General features: G+C 44.8%; 1 protein-coding gene across 1 annotated transcript in view; it reads left to right on the top strand.

The window, feature by feature from the left end:
• Positions 1 to 501: 501 nt before the first annotated feature.
• Positions 502 to 16,175, top strand: part of GCH1 (GTP cyclohydrolase 1) — a 31,254-nt gene continuing 15,580 nt past the window's right edge. The window contains exon 1 of the mRNA XM_048854216.2: positions 502 to 1,126. Within this exon, the coding sequence (XP_048710173.1) occupies positions 799 to 1,126 (328 nt within the window). The 5' untranslated portion in view covers positions 502 to 798. The remainder of the gene's footprint in view (positions 1,127 to 16,175) is intronic.

The following is a 16,175-nucleotide window of genomic DNA, read 5'->3' on the forward strand; positions in this document are numbered from 1 at the left end:
ATCAGCAAAAAAGAAGAGTCGTCCTTGTGGCACCTTAGAGACTAACACATTTATTTGGGCACAGGTACTCCTCCTTCCATTAACTGAACCCTGGCCTTCGTCGCACGCTGCTGACCATGGGCTTCAGCAGTTTCCCCGAATCGATTGCCAAGGGCCCAGCCCCTGCAGCTGAAATGAGCAGCAGGATCCAGAGCCAGCCTGGACGGACAAGGCCCCTGGCTTGGGGCGCACTAGGGCTTCGGCTTCTGAGGCATGAGGCGCCCCCCGCAGAGCTACACCCCCCCCACGGGCGGGGAGCCCGGTGACAGCGGGACCCGACCCGGCCACTCCCTTCCCCCAGCGCCTGGGGCGGGGCAGGGAACCTGTTGGGCAGCCGCTGCTTCCGTCTCCTTTACCCCGCGGGCCGTGATCCTCTTATAGGCGGCCGGGCTGCGTGACGCACGGCCCCGGGCGCCCAATGGGAGCGGCGCGGGCCCCGCGACGGGAGCCCGACGCGCTATAAAGAGGGGGACAGCGCCGGGAAGTGCGAGCCGAGAGCCCTGGACGCGGAGCTCGCAGGTCGTCCCGGCCCCGCGCGGAGCGCACGGGCCCCTCTCCCCGGGCCGGGCGCACGGAGATCCGGCACTCCTGGGCGCAGACGCTCCCCTGTCCCGGGGCACCCCTTCCCCGCCGGGGCGCACGGACTCCCCCAGCGCCGGGCACTGCCTGGGCCCCCTCCCCCGAGGGTAGCGTGATTCTCTCCTTCCCAGCCCGACCCGCCCCCCAAGTCCCGGGCGCACGGACCGAGTCCTTGGGCCGATGGAGAAGGGGAAGCTGGGGGCGCTGCTGGAGCAGCCGCCGCGGACGGTGAGCTGCAATGGGTACGCGCTGCCGGAGGAGAAGCCGCCGCCGGAGAAGCCCCGCTACGCGCAGGGCACCAGCGCGCAGTGCCTGGACAGCTGGAAGGAGGAGAGGACCCGCAGCGAGGAGGACAATGAGATGAACCTGCCCAATCTGGCCGCCGCCTACACCACCATCCTGCGCTCGCTGGGCGAGGACCCCGAGCGGCAGGGGCTGCTCAGGACCCCTTGGAGGGCAGCCACTGCCATGCAGTTCTTCACCAAGGGCTACCAGGAGACCATCTCAGGTATGGGGTGCATAGGGGACCCCCCATCCCATCTCAGGAATAGGAGGCGTGTACGGTGCAGGGGTGCCCCTGTCATCACTGTGGGAGAAGGGCACAGGTAGCCCCCAAACCAGGACATCTGTCATTTGTGAGGACCCTATGGGTGTAAGATGTCTCCACTATCAGGAGGCCTGCTGAGATATTGAAGTTTGAGGGTGCAGGGCTCTACTCCAGCAACAGGAGAGCAGCAGGAGGGCTAGAGATGAAGTGGATGATACAGGGCTATTCCTAGAGGCTAGGGCAAAATAGTGCCCCTGAAAAAAGCAGAAAGAGTAAAACTTCTGTGTTAAATCCAGAAAACTTTCCTTATTGTAAACATTACACACCGCCTAAAGCAATCCAGCTACCAGAGTAACGCATTCAGGACTCCTGACCCTGTGTAGAGATGAGGAAATACAGGAAAGTTGCCCTCAGTGTGTCATCCATGATGGAATCAAATAGGATGGTTCCGCCTCCTCCCCGCCACCCAACTCCAAGGTTTACTTTTGATTAAAGTTGGGTGAAATATCAGCTCCTTGCAGTAGTGGAGCAGACCTGTGCTCAATAAATCACTGAGGGAAAATTCTTGAAACACATCACTGCAGTAGCCTTCAAACAAAAACTCTACTTCCTGCTGACTCAAACAGCTGCCAGCTTAACTAGACAGAGTGGGGAAACTCCTAGGGGAAAAAAGTGTGTCATTGATCCTCTGATTTCCTGCATGTTCCTGCTTTTAAAATGCTTTTAAAAATGTCTACTTCCTCTTATCAGGTGTGCCTCAATTGGAGGGGGGGGGGGGGAAATGTCATAAGGATCTCCTGATGCCAGGAGACTTCAGGGTAGGTAGAGAAGGCAGTGCCTACCCTGATTTGACTGGAGTATATTGACCAGAGTTGCAAGCATGCACTGAACACATGTGACAGTGTTGTCTACTTACTCCCAGATATTGCCAGTTTCCACTGCATCATGCAGTGTGGGGTTTTTTCTTTTTGAAAGCTTGTGCACTTTTTTAACCCCGTTGGCCTAGTTGTCTGAGACTTGTGTAGATTTTGAGGCTTGCTCATCAGATTTGAGGTGATAAGCAAGCCAGAGTAAGCAAATTTAATATAAGCCTCCATGATCTTGTTTTCCTTAAACAGTTTATAAACTGAAATCTCTGATGTAATTTAACTGTTGTCTCATGACTGCTCCACTATAATATTGTCAGTTTAGTGCTACTTTATATTGACTTATCCAGGGTGTAGGTGAGAAACAGTGTAGCCCACGAAAGCTTATGCTCTAATAAATTTGTTAGTCTCTAAGGTGCCACAAGTACTCCTGTTCTTTTTGCAGATACAGACTAACAAGGCTGCGACTCTGAAACCTGCTTTCTCAATGTTTCTCCTTTTCTTAGTCCCTAACCTTGCAAACTACTTGCAGCTAAATTTTCCAGGTGTCAACTTTAAACTCGAATAGTGCTGACTGGGCAAAGCAAGAAGGATATTGAGCCCTTGCCCTGCCGTCTAAACTCTCTGGTTAGAGACAAATTTTACAATGCCTGTCCAGTGTCTAGCACAGGGGTCCCCAACGCGGTGCCTGCGGGCACAATGATGCTTGCCGGGGCAGTTGTATGCGCCCGCAGGACACCGCCTGCCGAAATGCCACCGCGGAGCACGGCCACTGGAGAACCGCCCGCCAAAATGCCACCAAGAAGCTTTGCTGTTTTTTGGCGGCATTTCGGTGGTGACGCTTCCCCACAGAAAGGTTGGGGACCACTGGTCTAGCACAATAGGGTCTTAACCTGAATGGGGACTCTAAATGCTACTTTAACACAAATCATAGTACCAGGGTTTGAAAATCTCACTGCTGCTCACCAGTCTCAAGTGAGTACATGGTAGATTAGCAATTTCTATAGGATTCAAGCATCAACTTTTTAAAAAGCCTTGTGATTGCAAAAGACCAAATATAAGCCAATGCAGTTGTCTTCTATGATCTACAGCTCCACTGTCTACTTTTGTTCATAGCATTGTCAAGCAGCAGTATTGTGAAACTAACAAGATCATGGTCAGTTTCATGGCTGCTATCCAAACCCTTATGGTGTCAGTGACACAGTCAGGAGCTGTGCCAATGGCATGCTGTTGCTGAATGGAAAAGCTGAGCCACAGCAGAGGCAGCAGGCACTGGTATTCTTCGCAAGGGAGGAGAAACCAAAAAAAGAGACTGGAGGAGAAAGAGGAAGGTTTGCGCCAATGTTCTTCTCTGGTACCAACTCCATTGCTGCTTTGATGGGGAGAAGGGACAAAAGCCATCTCCTCCCTTCCTGTAGCTAGAGGCACATGAATCTTACAGTAATTGCACCCAGATAATTATGTGAAAATGGAGGCACCCCAAAGGTTCAGTAACAGCACCCTCCCCTTGCCGACAGCCATGTGTGGCATATGGGACTGCACATCTCATTAGGCTATTGCCGTTGGACTTCACTAGTAGAACATTTCACCCTTGCCTTTCACTAGTGCATTTAGTCCTTCTGCTTGTAGGTATCTGCTACACTTTTCAAACCTGGCTTTACACACACAGACTTGCACATTGTTCCCCCACTCCTCCTTGATGAGGAGGTCAAAGAGTTAGCTGAGCAAATATATAGATTGTAACTATATGTGTGTAACTTTCCTGGCAGTCTTGGTTTATTTCTTATTCTGTAAGAACACTGCTTAGGCAGAAAATCTTGAGATTTTATAAATGGAAAGTGTGAAAGTCCCACATCAATAATTAAAAAAGGAGGGGGAAAAAAAAGAGTATAACTCTGTTGCAAATGAAAACTTATCTGCATGCTGGTGCTGAATGCTGGGTCCCCGAGAGAGGTGTATAGATGTGGGTACTCACCTGGCTGTAACTCAAAGGCAGCTCAAAAAGAGCTAGTTTATTACAAGCAGCAAGGTGTGGAAAGATAAACCTGGAGGTGTCTGCAGTCCACTTCAGAGCTCCCAGTCAACTCCTAATTTTCCTCTTATCACCCTGCTTGCTGCCTGGTAGATGGTTCTCATTTGTCTGACTACAGGGCATCAGCCTGGGACCACCATGTAAAGTCAACTGAGATGTCCCATGATAGCCAGCTGTCTCTTCTCTGTGCCAGTGTCTAAACCCCACTCCTTGGGCAACATCCCTGGGAACTGACCTAATTTCTAGCTCATTCAGTAGCACTTCATCCCTGCTATGCCATCTGCTCCCTGGTGGATTCTGAATGGGCTGTCCCCAGCCCCCATCTCACTAGGGAGCACCGCATTAGGCAGTTAGGTCACAACACTCCTCTCCCCAGTGTGGTGTCAGAGAGGGACCGGGGGAAGCTGCGTTGCAGCAAGGCATGTCAACTATTTAGTTGCTTGCCACTGACAATTTTTAAAAAACCAAAATACGACTTATTCTGATGTGGAAACTTTCTCATGTGTGACCCAACCATCTCCCTTTGGAGATCAGTCATAGAGCGGGTGGCACAGAGCTTTGGAGGATGGCAGGAAAAAAAAAACTTCATGGAAGACCCAGTTGGGACAATTTTCTGGCAGCCTCTCACATAAGGAGTGTCCTCCATGCTCTGAAGATGTGTTCATGGACAGGAGGGCAGAACTAGGTCAAAATATCTTGCAGAAGCTTCTGCACAATAACCAGACTTAGTGATGTGGCTTTATTTTTGGACTATTTTTCAAAGGCGAAATGAGGCTGCAGTGCGAATATGGTGCTCATTTTCCCCCTCCCCCCATCATAAGCGGAAGCATCATCATTTTCCAGTCGCTCCACTCCTCTTCCCCTCCCCCATCCTCTCCCCCCCAAAGAACAACCCCTCTCATTCTCCAGTTGAAAGCAGACAGTCCTTCTCTCCCCCTGCCCCCCATTGGCTAGGTTGGAGAGGAAACTGTTGTGGCTGGGGGGTGAAACCTGTGGTTACCTGGCAAAATGTGCAGGTGCTGAGAAGACTAGACTTAGGAGCTGACGCTGCTTTAACCTCCATAATGTAAATCCTTAAATGCAGTTATAAGAAGACAGGTGCTATATTTAAAAAAAAACACAAAACTATTTATATCTAAACACTTCAGGGCAGGGACTGTTTCTTACTATTTTTGTACAGCTCCTAGCACAATGGAGCTTTGATCTTGTTGGGGCATCTAGTCCCAGCTGTAAGACACAGAGTGCGGATACCATCTTGTCACACTTCTGTGGCTGCAGAGAGCCAAATCCGAGGAAGGAATTCAAATAGCTACAAATAGTCCAAGTGTATGCAATATGACAACAGGGTTTTAAAATCCTAGATCTGAGTATCTGTATTTCTAGTTATACAATGGGATGTGTGATAGCTTATTTCTAAAGAAATTAGTCTTTAGTTTGCTGTAAAGATCCCAGAGAAAATTCTGATGTTCAATAAACTCAGATATCAAACTTAGTGAAGACCATATAGAGACTGTAAGGTCAGGAGACGTACGTAGTATAAAACATGTGCCAATGTATAAAATGTTCAGCTTAACTCTGTCTAGAAATGAAAATGGGGCGTCATGTTGTTTTGTCTCTTTGATTCTGAATGCTATATATTAATCTTGAATTCTGAATTGGCTGAAAGAGGTGGGCAAAATCCAGAGTTTTCTGGCTAGCTATTGGCTATACCTCTGAATCTCCTTACCTACCCTGCAGCCACCTCCATCTCGCCTGGTGAAATCAGAAAGGAGAAAGCAGGAGAGCTGTGAATGCAAGGTCATACGACTTTGTGTATGACTGGCGTTTTCCAAAGCTCATGTTTTAATGTATTTGGATTGTACAGTGTCATCTACCATTAGTATTTTCAAAGATTGGCCCACAAAGAAGAAAAAAGTACTGTGGTTTTGCCCTATTCTGTTTCTTTAGGGTGTGTAAGAAAGACCTGAAAGGCTTTAAGTATTTTTCTGCCTGGAAACTTATTCACCTTCTTGAAAGAGCAGAAACATTTAATCTTCTTGTCTTTGTTGTCAGACTTTTGTGATTCAAGACTCGATTGGGAGATTTTTAACCTTAACTGAAAAGCTTTTTTTAGCAAAGAGCTTTCTTTCAATTTTTTTGGTTTTAGCAACTATTAAAAATAATTAAAAAAAAAAAAATTTGGAACCACCTGGATAAAACTGTCATGCTGTCTGGAGTGGTTCATGACCTTGAGTGTAAACCTCAGGGCAAACTGTCAAGACGCAGGGCAGAGACCCCAAACTTACTGTGTGTTCTAGAATTAGATTTCACCGACCCAGTAACAAATGTGAACTCCTGTCAGTCTCACCGTGGAGTCACAGACAGTCCCTTTGGGCACTCCAGTCTATCTTGCCAACAAGGCAAGCTGGACTTAGTGATAGTTGGTTGCCATACACCAATGGTAATCAATTCCTTTTTTTGTCAAGGTCCAAATTTCTTGGTCAAGTCCAGACTCCAGAGAAAATAATACAAAAATAATAACAATGATGATAATAAGTAAATAAAAAGATTTCATGGTCCATTCAAAAGCATCTGGTGGTCCTGATTTGGCCTGCAGTCTGCCTATTGACTACCCTGTCATACACCAAAGATCGCAAAAGATTCAGGGTGCTTCCAGTCCCAAGAGAACAGTCACATACTCCAGTTCAATTTGTACCTCATACCTCACACCAAAGACGAAGCTTGTATCCAATCCTATAGTAAACTGACTGAAGATTTATTAACTAGGAAAAAGAAATGAGTTATTGACAGGTTAAAGCAGGTAAGCATATATCCACAAATGAGTTACTGTCTATGGTTTTAAAAAGTGACAGAGCTGTAGTAACCTGTCCGCACGAAATGTCTTTTAGGGCTAACCCAGGCTGAGCCTGGGGATCTCTGCTGCTGTTTCCTAGCTCCAGCCCTATGAGATTTCAAATAGCAAAGACAGAGAAAATTTTCCTGTGTCCTTGTGTTATCCCCTTCTTCCAGCATTCAAGCCAACAGGACGGGGTTTCTTGCAGGTACCACCTTCATGGATGTCAGAGGGCCATTAACCGAGCCTTTGTACTGTGATGTTCCACAATGGCCCATTTAGTTTTGATAGCCCTCAATGGGTGGTGGACCATTCCTCCTGAGTGGGGCCAGGTCTACGCTACAGACTTATATCGGTATAACTACGTTACTGGGGGGCGGGGGTGAAAAATCCACATCCCTGAGTGACATAGTTATACCAACCTAACCCGCTGCGTAGACAGAGCTTTGTCAATGGGAGAACTTCTCCTGTCAACATAGCCACTGCCTCTCGGGGAGGTGGATTAACCACGCTGACGAGAGACGCTCTCCTGTTGGCATAGGAGCATCTTCTCAAAAGCGCTACAGCGACGCAGCTGCATCGGTGCAGCATTTTAAGTGCAGACCTGCCCTACGTTCACAGATGCAGAGCAAGCATTTTTACAGTTATCAAGCTTCCATGTCACCTTATAGCTGGGATACAGACATTACAAGTAACGTTTATGCATGTAACAATTTTACAAGCATTCCATGCAGTCTAAACGCTAAACACGTTCTTATAACTCTAATACCTACTGTGGACAATGCTACCATACAGGTGAGCTGGTCTGGTTTTGGCTGATGCCGACAGCCTTGGCAAGAGCTGGCCCCTGGTCTGTCAGCGTCACAATTACCTCCCCTCAAGTAACCAAGTTTCACTTCCTTGATATCAGTGATACGTTAAACCTAACTATTTTTTTCATAGTCTGCCTGTGCTGGGGAGACAAGACATGGATTTGTGACAATGTAGGGAGGAGAAAAAAGTGTGTAAACACAGTTTGCCAAATACAAGCCTCTGTAAATCGTAAAAGAGAAAAATAGGGTAGAGGTCAACTTGTTTGCCTCGTTATAGGTTACCTTTGAGACTACCACTGTATGCTTCCATGGCTACTTTGGTGGTAATGACTCCAGTGGTTTGTCCTGGCCTACTTCACTTATGCTTGTATTTAGTATTGATGTTCTGCAGTTATATATTATTGTACTTTAGTTAGCACAACAAGAAGAACAATTATAACAAGCATCTAATATTGATTCTAGTTTATGCATTGGCCCTTGCTTTGGAGTAAATGATTCTATACAGCTGATCTGTATTAGCTTGTTCTAGAATTATAGAAATGAGCTCCTATCTTATCTCTGACTTCTTCCCAATGATATGAAATCAATGAAAAGCAAATATAAAAATATCAGCACTCTGATCTGAAGTAAAATGGCCATCTGTAGAAAAACATTTTTTAAACTTCCTGTAGCAGTCAAAGTCAGATAGAAACTGGATTTTTAAAATCCTGTCTTAAATTTAATTCATTAAATAACATTTCTCACAAGACCTAATCAGAGGGAGGGTCTGTTTGTCTACTAAATGGTTCTTGGAGTAAACTTAATCTAGAAAATTGTACATTTAATTAGATTTTCCATAAATAAAAGTAAAGGTGGGTAGTCTGTCAGTAGCTGGTTGTCTTTAATTCAGTGTTTGTAGATCTGCTTCAGACTAGCTGTCAAAAGTTCCCTTTTGTGTTGTGGGAGAAAAGGGGGACTCCTTTTATTACTTAAACTTTCTAGGAGGCTGATGTCTGTAAGGCTGTTAAACTATCAAACATTAACAAGTATATAACAGTGCAAACTTAAGAAAAAGCACACAATAAATGAACAAGAATAATTGGAAATATCCTGTGGCAAGCTAACATTAAATTCTAACTAGAATTCTAAGTCTTCAGATTTGCTGAAATAACTTTTTCTAATTTAAACGGAAGGATGAGTATTCTGAAATGGTGAACTTCAACAAAGCTGATTTAAAAAGATGAGGTGTAACTAGTTGGTTCTTGCCCAGCAATCCCACAGCAAAAACCAAGCATTGGCATGAATAAATACCAGGCATTTGCAGAAGGAAAATAACTTGTTTACATTTGAATACTGAAGCACTTTAAATAAAACAACATGTTCATTAAGGGCTGCAACTACTGTAAAATGGTGCTAGTCACGCACAGCAAAAGCCTTGCACACCTTTTGTTGAACAGAACAGCTCTAAAATATGGTGGTGCATTCAGTTTGTCTTTCTGCTAAAGACAATGTGTTAACTTACTCTGTGCTGCCTCAAAGGTATTAATTGAAGAATCTTTATTTGAATTTTAAAAAAACAACCTCATGAGGTACAGTTGCACATATTTTTAGATGCAATTGTTCAGTAGCCCTACTTTCCTCGACGTTTGTTTTTGTTCAGATTGTTACACCTGTGACTTTTGTTTTCATTTAACCCTAATTACTCAGTGACCCTGTACTATAGATCTCTCATTTTAAGGCAAAACCAATAACCTCTGACATTATGCCCAGTACCAATAGACTAACTTCTGTCAAATTGTGTACGGCTTGGATTTCTTGGGCTTTCGGATGGAGAGTACTGAATAAATACCACCTTACTGCTATTTTCCTTATCTTTTGTCTGTGGATTTGGTATTTTAACTGGTGACAGTGGTGGGGATAAATTCATAAGTTCCTGAAGCTCAGTTGGTTTGCTGAGGAGTGTCCTTGCTAAACATCACAATGTAAAAATAGAGAATCTGAAGCTTAAACAAACAGACTGTTTGATCAGCCAAACCACCCTTTTCTAAAAGATGGTCGGTTACTCCATTCTGTTTCTGTTATTGGAGACAAAAGGTGTATCGCTAGATCTTAGTCCACAAACAATCTGTTCAGAATTAAACATCATTTGTAATGTACTGGCTAGATGGATCAAATAACACAACTTTTCAAAGGCTGGTTTTTACACAGACCTACACTGTTGTTTTCAAGAACAGTAAATTTCCAGCGGTGCATGTGGTTTGTTATGAAAGCCAGTAATATCAATTAACTTTTCTTGCTGGGACGCTTTCTTTGTTGAGCATGGTTACATAATAGGATCAACTTTCCTCCCCCCTGGACTATTGCACTAAGTCTCCAGGCTTTTTAACCACTTTTTTCTCACTATTAATGCCCTCAAATTACACTTGTTTGGCAAAACTTCTTTGGGTTTTAGATATTAACTTAATTTTTTTAACCTCTTTATCTGTTTGAGGATCCTCCTTATTAAAGACTTGTTTGCTCTTATGCTGCCTTTCTAGTCCATTGTTTCAAACTTCTCTACCTTCCATCTCTAGTTCGCTGTTTAATGGTTCCCATGATATTATGGTAACGTTATGAAAACCTTTATTGAAATCTTGATACATTTTAATGAGGCTCTACATAATCCTGCTTTCCCTCATATTAATAAATGTATCAGTAAAAAACCAATTTAAGAATTTTGAAATCTTAGTTACATCTGAGAATCTGTAATAACTGTGATCTTTCATATGAATAGACTCCAATCTCATGGTGTATGCAGAATACATTGATAGGAAACCAAATGAATCTGTTCCAATGACACGCAGTAATGTTATTTAACTGATTTTGACTTTTCTCTTCTCTTTTTTTGCCTTTTTAATATATCAAATTATTCTTCAAGCTTTGCTTTTGCTAACTGAGGGGTTAGCCTTTGTTTCTGAAACAATTAATTCCATCTGGGGTTGAGCACACAATTCTAGTCCTTATGAGAGATGGAGATGACAGACAAACTTTTATAAGAACCTGTAGGTAAGATTTCTTCCTTTAGTTTCAACTCGGCAGGAATATATGTGAGGGGAACTACGTGGATTTGATGCCTATTTAATCCTTGTATTGCTTCCTTTTTAGTTCTGTTGTCTATTTAAGCAGCAGTGTTTTCAGCCCATGCTTCCTTTAATTTGGAGCCTCTTTCTTTATTAAAGGTTTCTTGAAACTCTGCATCCTCCAGAATCCCTTCCTTCTGAAAACTTAAGCCAGTAAAATGCCACGACACAATAAACTCTCCGTATATGGCTGAGAATTATTACTGTTCACTCTGATTCAGTAAAAAATATATCAGAATTCTGACACGGTGTATCTTTCTCTTTTTTATATTAAAGGCCACCATAATTTTCATGCCTTGCCCATCAATAATATTTTCCTTAACTGCAATCATTTCCTAACACTAATACCTGGATAGAATGAAGATTTCAACCTTGGATTTATTTTTTGCTTTCCAATAGCAATTTAGGGTTTTAGAAGCATTCTGAAATTACATTAGTTTCAAATCAATACGGCTGGTGTTTCCACCCATGCCCAGTGCAGCTGTAGCGTGTGGCCATATCTTGTGCATTCTTTTGGGTTTTTTTTTTTTTTTTTTAAGTCTATCATTCCTCATCATTGAACACAATCAAATCTTACCCCCCACAGTTCTGCCAAGGTGCCTTAATCTTGACCTGTACAGACCACACCTCTTTGGATGAAGGTAGTTCACATGCGCTCCTTGGCCTCTGAGATTGCTTGAACAGTGTCAGTTGGATGTGGACACCCTCCTCAGTCCAGTTCCTATGACTGAAGGTGAAGCCTCAGCTGTCTTTGAACCAGTCACCCACAGGAGAGATTGATTGTCCTGTTCTATCCTACTTGCCCTGGAACATGTTAGACTGACTAGATTAAAGATGCTTGTCTGAATCTGAGGACACCTGTTACAGACTACTGGACTTTTCTGTGTGTGGTTCTTGCCTTCTCAGTCTGTTTTAGAACAAACCTACTTCTCTTTTCGCTTAACTGTTAACATGTTACTCACTTGGCACTGATCCCTTGTGAAAGGAAACAACTATACAGTCTTGAACAGAGTAAAAATTATACCTCTGTTGCAGAGCGGCAAGTTGAATGTGCTGCAGCCAGAGGCTAACTGTTGCTTAACATTTATTGGTAATCTGCCCATTCAAAATGCAATTCTTCGAATATCCTAAAAGCTCCATGGCTTAGCAAATAATTCCCCCCCCATACTAAAAACGCTCGTTAAAATGAAAGGATCTCTTTGAAACTTGAATATCAGCTGCTTTTAAAGTGGCTTAAATCAGAGTGAAAGCAGCCTATGAACTTTTCATGTTTCCACTATTGCGATGCATTGTCAAAGGAAGCAAATGTAAGTGTCAAAAGTGTTTGTGAAACTGACAGGATGTATCAAGATGCTGTTCTGTATAGTGCTGTCATCTTTCATTCTCTTGACCTATCCAGCTGGCTGGCAGGAGATGTAGAGTCTGCCCCTTGGTTGCCAGAGGTGATTTTTGCTTTCCTGTGTCACATGAAAGCCATGCAAATAGTTTCTATAGCAACAGGTCCTCTCTTTCCTCTGACGCAAAATCCCGAAAAGGTCTCTTGTTCCTTGTTTTCATCTGATTCTCATTTTGCTTTCATCTGCTGCTATACTGTAGATAAAGGTTTTATTTCAATTCTGCTGAGAGCTGCTTCTTAATGGATGCCAGCTGTTAGTTTTACGACACATCAAAGTCTCCACAGCAGTATCTTAATTCTGGGTCAGAGGAGAAATTGTTGCTGGGATACTTAAAAGATTACCTCTAACTTTACTTCTCTCGTTTACTTAGCCGCCCGCTTCCCCCGCCCCCCAGGAAGGCATCTGTGTTTGATCTGAACTGTAGCTGCCATATTAATACAATATGTTTGGAAAGGGCTTGTGCGTTCAACTCAATTAGCTTTTCTCTGAGTTATCCTTAGGAGCATGCAGTTTCCCTTTCATTTGTGGATCTCTCTGCCTTGTAGGACATGCTGTTTTGAAGTAGCATGCAAACATACCCATTTTGCAGCTGAGCCCAAATGTGCAAAAATGTAGAGGACAAGTAGCGTTCTTTAGATCTTCACAGACCATGAGGAATACCTCTCTTCTCCCATCTGCTGCTAGAAAAGATGCATAATACAGGGGGCATGTACTAATGGTGGGGGGTGAGTAGCTAAAGTGATGTTGCAGGAGTGGCGAACTCCAGTTGAGGCGGAGAAGAGCTTTCCTTTCAATTACAAAGAAATGCATGCTGCAGAGAACAAGGAGCTGTAATCTGTGTGCCTGTTGGACACAGTGCACTAGAGAAACTGTTATACAACAACAGTAGCGCTTGTGTGAAATTAACCCCATGTTCTGGGCCATTGAGGGCTCTAGTATGCCGAATGCTTCAAATGCAACTCATGTACTTATGTGAAATGTGTGTGGCTTTTTGTTCACTAGTAAACATGGAGAATAAATGTAGTTTAGTAGTTGGGGCTAATTTGTCTAGCCCTACTTTTTTTTTTTTTTTTTTTTTGATTTAGAGGGCTAATCTATCTTCCCTTCCCCTCCCTTTTCCTTTCCCCCACCCCCATTAGAACAGTCAGGATAAAACTACAATAGCTCTTCTAGTAGTACAGAAAGATGCAACTGACTAAAACAGCTATGATGGTCTTCCAAGAACAAGTCGGAACAATGGGTGAGTCTTTACTGCATAAGCTAAAAGCCCCATGGCTCTTCGCCAGGGCTGTAGAGCAGACTCATTAATCTCTAAGTGATCTCGGTGCCACTAGAGGGGACAGAACACCACACCCAGAAGATGTGTGGGTTACACGTGCATCTGTCCTGTCTCTTTAGAGTGTAGGTACATTGAGACAGGGACTGTCTGTACAGTGCCTGCTGCCAGTTGGTGCTGCTGTAAATCAAGTAACTACTCAAAAGGCTTGGCTGGTTTTGGCAGTGGGGTCAAGTCACTTTATGTAGCCCAATTCAGTCATCCTTGACTGAGCAATTCACCTGGGCAGAGTCACTGTAGCTTGGTGCGGGAGTGAGGCATGCAACACTGCTTCTTGCCAGAAGTCAGTTTTACAAATCTGGATTGTTCTCAGTAGAAGTCAACCTTCAGAGGAAAGCCAGACTTTTTACTGTTCATTGAAGAAGAAGTTATTTTCAAAGGATGAGTAGGAAGGACTCATCTCAGCAGGGTAGGGCTGCCTCGGAGAGACTCTCTCTTTCAGTTAGGTGCCTTTTGGATGTGCACTACCCCACATCTCATTCGCGCTGCCTGTTCTGCTTGTGGCACTTGCTCGGCAATGCTGATGGGCTTGCTGGAAAGGCTAAATTGATACATCCCTTTTGGAATTCACATGGGCTACAAAGGGGTGACCTGCAGTGATCAAAGTAGTAGAAATTGCCCTGGGTGAGTTGTTCTGGGCCTCCGTCTTGCTACTAATATTCAACAATTTTTTTTTTTAGGTGCAGGATCAGCAATAAGACAAGATCCACATGAGTGAAAAGCAAAGGGGCAAAGTCTTGTGGAGCACCCCCAACTCTGCTTTTGTCTGGATATTGTCTACTTTGGAGTGTAAACTCTTACAGTATGTCTACACTGCAGTTAAAAACTCACTGCTAGCCTGTGCCAACTGACTCTGGCTCACAGGTCTCAGGCTAAGGGGCTGTGTAAGTGCCTTGCGCTAGCTCTGCGACCCTCCTGCTATGCAGGGTCCTAGAGCCTGGGCTGCAGCCAGAGCTGGACTTCTGCACCACAATTAACCAGCCTCTTAGCCCGAGCCCCAAGAGCCTGAGTCAGCTAGCACGGGCCAGCCACAATATCTACTGGTAATGTAGATGTACCATTTGAGGCCTGGAACTGTTGGCTTCCAACTGCACACTTCAGGGCACTGAATACATACAGGCTGCATGGCACTAGCCTTTAGTCCCTGAAAGCTTTTGAGGGAGGAAGGTCTCATGGCCAAGACACTGGACTGGGTTCAAGAGACCTGTGTTCCATTCCTGTCTCTGCAACACCCGCTCTGTGTGACCATGGGCAAGTCACTTAACCTTCTCTCTTTTTCCCCCTGTAAAATCAGGATAACACTAGTCTCCTTCACAGTGTAACTTAGCCTTACAATCTCCCTGGTAAATGCATTGAGCTGCTTCGATGGAAGCCTGTAAAGGTCCATTCTGTAAATGTCAATTTCTTCTGACCATGGGGACTTTTTATCTAGCCTATCATCTTAGGGCTGTGCGTGGGGCCTGACACCAGATGCATTCAGAGCAAGAACGTACCGAATTCTCAACCATTCCAAGCCTTTCGCTTGACTGTGCAACAGCTTTGTTTGTAAACCTGTCTCTAACATCACTGCCCACTTATTGTGAACAGCAGCTGCCAGGTTCTTCACTAATAGCCATCGGGCAGGGTGTCGTAATGCTTGGTGCAATCACAGACCTGCTCTGGGATCTTTTTGCTGAGCCCTCTCTGTTACTCTCAGCAACACTCTTAGGAGGGAAGCGTGAGTTCCACTGAAGGCAGCGTTGGCTCTAGTGACGCAAGTCACCTATCACGTTTAGGTTTTATATACCACGTCCCGTGCAGTGATGAGCTCTGTAAATTTTGCTGTTTGTTGAAAGTTGTGTCCTTCATAGAACCTCCGGACCCATGATGCTCTAGAGACCTTGTTGCCATTCCATCGTCTCCTCCCCGTTAACCTGCTTTGACACTGGATATTGTCCACTTGGAGCTTACAGTACTCCAGCACCTTTCCCTTTAGCCCTCTGATGCTTGGTATACCCCGAGCAAGGGCAGGAGTAAGAGTGCATGGCGCTTTACCTGTCAGCAAAACCACACCGGCTCTCCCATGAGGTGCTTAGTGTAAATTAGACACATGCAACAAAGGACAGACAGAGGTGGGGGGTGGATTCATTCTGTGTTTTGCTTTGGTGCAGCAGGAGGCCTCATGGGGTGGAGGCGCTTCTTCCCAGTAGCCTTGCACAGCATCTGAAGGCAGACGATGGGTATACAGGAGGGGAGGTCAGATGCTTGACTTGCTAGCGGAGGGAGGCTGTCAGAAACAGGGAGCAAAGCAAGGAAGGCATGAAGGCTTTGGTAGGCGAAGACAAAGGTGGGGATGGAGCCATTTGAGGGCCATTGACATGAATAGGAGCCATGCTGCTCAATCCCCTAGTTGGCTCGAGCACAGGACTCATCAAAGCATAAACAGAGCCTAGGGCATTTAGAAGGAGAGCCGCCAAGGGCTGCAGTGGAGCTGTGTAGCACCTTGAAGGGGTGGACAAGGAATATGATCTTGGTGCAGAAAGAAATGGGGAAAGTAAACGGGTCGATGGGCCCCTCCTCTTCCACACGCCTCCTCCCCCCTCCCCATCTCCATAGGTGTGGAGAGCTTCCCTCACTCCTCGTGGATGCTGTATCCT

The sequence above is a fragment of the Caretta caretta genome, chromosome 6 (assembly GCF_965140235.1).
Source record: "Caretta caretta isolate rCarCar2 chromosome 6, rCarCar1.hap1, whole genome shotgun sequence".
Taxonomy (NCBI): Eukaryota; Metazoa; Chordata; order Testudines; family Cheloniidae; genus Caretta; species Caretta caretta.